Raw genomic sequence first — 5,908 nt, 5'->3', positions numbered from 1 at the left:
AGAAAAAAAAAAAAAAAAAAAAAAAAAAAAAATAATAAAAAGTAATAAAATTAAATAAGGAAAAAAAAAAAAAAAAAAGATTTAAAATTTCGTGAAAAGTATATTACTGTTATTTATTTACCAAATTATTTACTTTTAAAGTTTAATAATTAATAAAAATGAAAACAATAGTATCATCACAAAAAGTCGCTATTCCTGATGGAGGTAAAAAAATATAAAAAAAAAAAAAAAAGGAAATTAAAAAATATATATGTTTATATATTAATATTAAAATTTTGAACACATACTGATGAACAGTTAAAAATAAAATAATGAAATTGGCAAATAAAAAAATGTATATGAAGATTAGAAAATTATTAACATAATATTTAAACAAAATACTGATATATAGTAAAAAATTATAGAAAATAATTTATTCAATAAATTTAAGTAGTACTGTAACTACACTAAAACAATAAGCATTAAAAATATTTGCAAATATTTTAAAATATAAATATAAATGGAATATAATTTTATAGCAAAAAATATGATAATGAAAATAACTGAATGATAAAAAAAAAAAAAAATATGAAAATATTATGATGAAAAATGGCAAATAATAATACTATGAATATATGCATGTATATATATTTATATATATAGAACAGTAATTGATAATAATAATATATATATTTTCTTTTTTTTTTTAGTTAAGGTAGCAATAAATTCAAGAAAAGTAACAGTATCAGGTAAATATGGTACACTTAGAAGAAATTTCAGACATCTCCCAGTTGATATTCGTATAAATAAATTAAAAAAATATATAAAAGTAGTTATGTGGTTTGGTATCCCCGATAGTTTAGCTTGTATTAGAACAGTTTGTACTCATTTGAAAAATATGTTTACAGGTGTAACTAAAAAATTTTTATATAAAATGAGATTAGTTCATGCCCATTTTCCAATCAACTCTAATATTGTTGATGATAATAAGAGAATTGAAATAAGAAATTATTTAGGAGAAAAAAGTGTTAGATCTGTTAAAGCATTGCCAGGTGTTCTTATAGAAAAATCACCAAATGTAAAGGATGAAATTTACATTAGTGGTGCTGATATTGAAAATGTTTCATTAACAGCAGCCTTAATACATCAATCCACTTTATGCAGAAATAAGGATATTCGTAAATTTCTTGATGGTATTTATGTATCAGAAGTTACCACTGTAGAAAAAGATGAATAATTTTTTTTTTTTTTTTTTTTCCTTATATAAATAAAATTATGTGCATTAGTTTTTATATTTTTTATTTATAATTAAACAATAAAAAGAAAAATTTATAATGTTTTATTTTAAAAATATTTATTTCAAAAAAAAAATTTTTTCAATTCTTAAAATGTAAAAAATGATAAATATATTAAAAAGACCTCTTTTAGAAGAGTTTATATAGTAAATATTTGAAAAAACATAAAATCGAATTATAATTTATTAAAAAAAAAAAATACTAGAAGAAATATATTTCCAACATACGAATGCAACAACTTATTCGTATTAATAATTTCATTGTTGCAAAAAAAAGTTTTCTATTTATCACTTATATAAATTTAGCAATTTCTATTAATTTTCTTTTTAAAAACGCAAAAGGGTTTTTACATCTAAAAAGTTTAAATTCCATTTGTTACCTTGAAAAAAAATACACATTTCCTACTTTTTTAAATAATTGATTTCAAATATATTTTTTTTTTTTTTTTTTCAGTGCATTTTTTGTATAGATAAATAAAATTACTTTTTGCATTTAATTTTTTTTTTTTTTTTTATTCCTTTTTCATTCTTCTATGTATACAACTTTTAATGTAAATTTTACTTTTATTATGAATATATATATGCTCATATAAGTGTATATGTATGATAAGCTTTTTTAAATCGAAAAAAATTTTTATATTACTATTATAAAAAATAATAATTTATAGGAAAACATATCAATAAAAAAAAAAAAAAAAGAAAAATTATTTCTTATATATTAATTAGAATACTTAATAATAATTTATAAAATTAATACTGTAAAAAAAGTATAATGCTTATATGATTTTATAATGTTTCATATTATAAATTGAGATAATACTATAACCTAATGAATGTTATATTTTTAGGAAATAAAAGGAAAAAAAACAAACACATTTAAAAAAATTTTCAGAAATGAAACTTAAATTTATGTGTATATTTTATTAAAAAACAAGTACCTTTTTTTTTTTTTTTTTTTTTATGCACGACTTTAGTTTATATAAAAAAATTAATTTCCTAACATTACATATTTCTTATTACAAATAAAATAATGAATTTATTTTTTATTTTTATAATTGTTATATCCCCTATATTAAGCTTAGATATTAAAAAGAACGAGCTTTTTTATTTATCTCCCTCGTCAAAAAACTACAACAAAAATGCATATTTTAAAAAATATAAAAAAAATATATACTTAAGTAATGAAACAAAAAATGATAACTTAACTGGAGAATACATTTCATCTAAGTTGTCTTATTCTGATTATAAAACTATTGATATAGAAGATATAAAAAATACTCTTCCACACAGATATCCCTTTCTTTTAGTAGATAAAGTGTTACATATAGAACCAAATAAAAAAATAATTGGTGTTAAGCAAGTTTCTGTAAATGAAAATTTTTTTAATGGTCATTTTCCTGAAAAGCCAATTATGCCTGGTGTTTTACAGATTGAGGCTTTAGCTCAATTAGGAGGAGTACTATGTTTGAAAAGTGAAGAAAATCAAAAAAATAATTTATTTTTGTTTGCAGGGGTGGATGGTGTTAGATGGAAGAAACCTGTTTTACCAGGTTATATGCAATTTAAAAATTGTATTACTAAATATACATATAAATCATTATAAAATTTAAAATATATATATATATATATATATAAAATAAAAATCAATATTTTAAATACATATATAAATACTTTAGTTATTAAGAATAAAAAATACAATTTCCTATGTACATTTATTACTGTTTTAGAAAAAAAATTTATGAAATTTTATAAATTTGAATATATAATAGATATATAAATGTTTATGAATTTAAATAACAATATTAGAAAAGAAAAAAATTTTTATTGATATTTGAAAGTTACATTATTTATTGTTTATTTTTATATATATTTTTTTATTTAGGTGATACATTAGTGATGGAAGTAGAACAAATTTCATTTAAACCATCTCTTGGAATAGCTAAATTGAGAGGTGTCGGTTATGTGAACGGAAATGTTGTCATTAAAGTTTCTGAAATGACCTTTGCTTTATCAAAATAAGTTATTTTCAGAATAAAAAATTTTCTTATCTAATTCATTTAAGAATATTAGACAAAAAAAAGATAAAAAAAAAAAAAAAAAAAAAAAAAAAAAAAAAAAAAAAAAAAAAAAAAAAAAAAATACAAACAAATACAAGAAAAAAAAAATTATCTTCAAGACATTTTTGACATAACTGACAAATCTATGGAAAAAATAGAAAACAATGTATTTTATAAAGTGATGAACATTTATATGTATAAATTCATTTTAAATTCAAAAGCTTTTATTTATATTTTTTAAAGTTATTTTTCTTCCTTTTTTTAATTAATTTTCATTTAGTTTTTTTTTTATTAATACCTCCATATACTCTACATAATGCAGTAGTAGCTTTTACCTAAGAAAAAAAAATGTCTATTATTTATTACTTTTACTAATATTTATGTTTTGTATATATTTATTATAATTTCCCTATTTATTTTAAATTATAACACATGATATTTCCTATTTTATTGTATGCACAATATATATTTTGGTTTTTTTTTTTTTTTTTTTTTTTTTTTATAATTATTGAAATTACCACTTCCCATACTGCTGAGGTTGCCATAAATAAAGTTGAAAAAACAGGATAGGGTAATTTACATGTATACTAAAAAAAAATATTAACAAGCAATAATAAATAAAGATAATTAATACAAAATTTTTATTGTTCATAATTTTAAAGAGTTAAATGAAATAATTTTTTTATAAAAATTTTTATTTTTAATATATAAAACATTTATTTTAATTATATAATGTACACAATTTTTAGATTATGATCACGCAATTTATTTTTTTATTTTTTTTTTTTTTTTATTAACCGGAAAATTTTTCAAAGCGCATATATGTACAGGTCCAATAAAAATACAAGCACATAATACAGCCATCATACTAGTAACAACATGTGTTGTTACTAAAAATATATCATAAGCAAAATCAGCCCCTCCTCTAATATAAGTGCATATATTCATCATATTCTATATAAGACAATAATACATGGAATAAAAAAAAAAAAAATAAATAATAAAATAAGATCTTTAGTAAATAAAATCATTTAAATTTAATAAGAAAAAAAAAAATATATTACTTCCAATTTTTTACATTCGGCATCTGTGCTACACGGTGTATCTATTTGAAAGAAAATTAAAAAAAATAGGCTCTTTTATAAGAAATGCTTTATTTTATAATACATTTTTATAATAATTATTCATTATAACAAAAATTAATAGTTTCTTTTTTTTTCTTTTTTTTATTGTTATTTTATATAATTTTGTCTTTTTATTTTTATAATGTTTAAATTATTAATATTATATTTATTAGGCATATTTTCAATATAAGTAATTTCAATTTTGTTTTTTTGTAAGAAATATTTAATGATTTATTTCAAATACGATTCAAACCTGCTCTTAGATCCTTATAGATTATAAAAGATAAGCAAATCAAAATATGGAAAAACATATTAAAAAATGATAAATTTAGTATAAATAAAAAATTATAAAAAAATATATCAACAAAAAAAAATAAAATTTATTAAAAGGAAATTACTGAAATTTCAGGTTTTAATTCTGTAACTTGTTTAAATTGTTCAAAATTAGGTGTAACATATTGTGCTTCTATTTCTTTTAATTTAATAAACTGCTGTTTAATTAAATTTATCATTGATTTTGCTAGTGTTCTTTTTGAATCTACTGTTTTCTTAGAAAAATAAAAATAGAAACATAATTTTCGATAATTATTATAAAAATAGTTAAATAAAAAAATGCAAAATTATTTTAAGTTGAATTTATATTAAAAAGTAAAGTGTTACTTCATCCATTAAGTTTTCATATTCTTCAATAAAATGTGATCCTGCATATTTTTTCATTGAAGCCTTAAAAAATATATATGTATGCGTAGACAACAAAAATAAAAGAAATTATATTTTTTCAAACGCAACAGGCTTATGTAATTTAAATAAATTAAATGGAATAATATATATATATTATAAAAAGGCAGAAATCTCTTTTATTTACTTTTAAGTTTTCTTCTTCAGAAGGACTCAAAAGTACATCACTGAACTCATTTGAAATGTTTACAAATATATTTTTGAGTTTGTATGAAAATTTTAATTTTTTCTTTTTTATTTAAATGTGCAAATTCATAATTTAAAAATTCCTTAGTATTTTCTTTCATATAATTTTTTTAGAAATTTTATTACTAACTCCTTACTTGTTTTTGTAATTTCTTAAGATTTCCCTAAAAGTATATTAAGAAATTTTTTTAACGAGCTTTTTTTATTTTTTGTTATTTTTTTTTTTTATCTTAAACCTAAAAATGGCAACATCTCTATCTAATTTAAAAAAATAATACATATATATATACAGTTAATTAAAAATAATAATTATGTAATAAATAGAGTACATTAAATAATAGTCATATATTAAATATTCCATATATACATTATTTTTTTGTAAATTATTCATTTTTTTACCCCCATAATCTTCTCTTAGATGTTTTTCTACAGCTTTAGTGACTAACAACAATTAAAAAAAAATGAAAATATAATTTCATGTTAATAATTTTTAGAAAAAAAAAAAAAAAAAAAAAAAAAAAAAATATTTA

At 18.0% G+C, this 5,908-nt stretch overlaps 3 protein-coding genes across 3 annotated transcripts in view; 2 read left to right on the top strand and 1 right to left on the bottom strand.

Annotated features, from left to right (window-relative positions):
* Positions 1 to 158: 158 nt before the first annotated feature.
* On the top strand, positions 159 to 1,216 carry PGAL8A_00235000 (60S ribosomal protein L6, putative; the record flags this gene model as incomplete). Its single annotated transcript, XM_028671077.1, has 2 exons — positions 159 to 204; positions 690 to 1,216. 2 exons carry the CDS (start codon positions 159 to 161, stop codon positions 1,214 to 1,216), a joined length of 573 nt encoding a protein of 190 aa, XP_028527766.1.
* Positions 1,217 to 2,303: 1,087 nt separating this feature from the next.
* Positions 2,304 to 3,292, top strand: FabZ (beta-hydroxyacyl-ACP dehydratase, putative; the record flags this gene model as incomplete). The annotated part of the gene is made up of 2 exons (XM_028671075.1): positions 2,304 to 2,823; positions 3,156 to 3,292. The coding sequence occupies 2 exons, from the start codon at positions 2,304 to 2,306 to the stop codon at positions 3,290 to 3,292; spliced, it is 657 nt and encodes a 218-aa protein (XP_028527765.1).
* A 152-nt stretch (positions 3,293 to 3,444) lies between these two features.
* The window catches only part of PGAL8A_00234800 (conserved Plasmodium protein, unknown function), a gene marked incomplete at both ends in the record, with an annotated part of 3,622 nt that continues 1,158 nt past the window's right edge, over positions 3,445 to 5,908 (bottom strand). The window contains 12 exons of the mRNA XM_028671074.1: positions 3,445 to 3,473; positions 3,629 to 3,665; positions 3,849 to 3,917; positions 4,129 to 4,284; positions 4,395 to 4,435; positions 4,708 to 4,720; positions 4,853 to 5,002; positions 5,115 to 5,177; positions 5,320 to 5,359; positions 5,516 to 5,542; positions 5,615 to 5,636; positions 5,778 to 5,819. Of these exons, the coding sequence (XP_028527764.1) occupies positions 3,445 to 3,473; positions 3,629 to 3,665; positions 3,849 to 3,917; positions 4,129 to 4,284; positions 4,395 to 4,435; positions 4,708 to 4,720; positions 4,853 to 5,002; positions 5,115 to 5,177; positions 5,320 to 5,359; positions 5,516 to 5,542; positions 5,615 to 5,636; positions 5,778 to 5,819 (689 nt within the window). The remainder of the gene's footprint in view (positions 3,474 to 3,628; positions 3,666 to 3,848; positions 3,918 to 4,128; positions 4,285 to 4,394; positions 4,436 to 4,707; positions 4,721 to 4,852; positions 5,003 to 5,114; positions 5,178 to 5,319; positions 5,360 to 5,515; positions 5,543 to 5,614; positions 5,637 to 5,777; positions 5,820 to 5,908) is intronic.

This window comes from Plasmodium gallinaceum (genome assembly GCF_900005855.1).
Source record: "Plasmodium gallinaceum strain 8A genome assembly, contig: PGAL8A_v1_76, whole genome shotgun sequence".
Taxonomy (NCBI): Eukaryota; Apicomplexa; class Aconoidasida; order Haemosporida; family Plasmodiidae; genus Plasmodium; species Plasmodium gallinaceum.
Note: the sequence above shows the minus strand (reverse complement) of the source record. Positions and strands in the feature narration are given on the sequence as shown.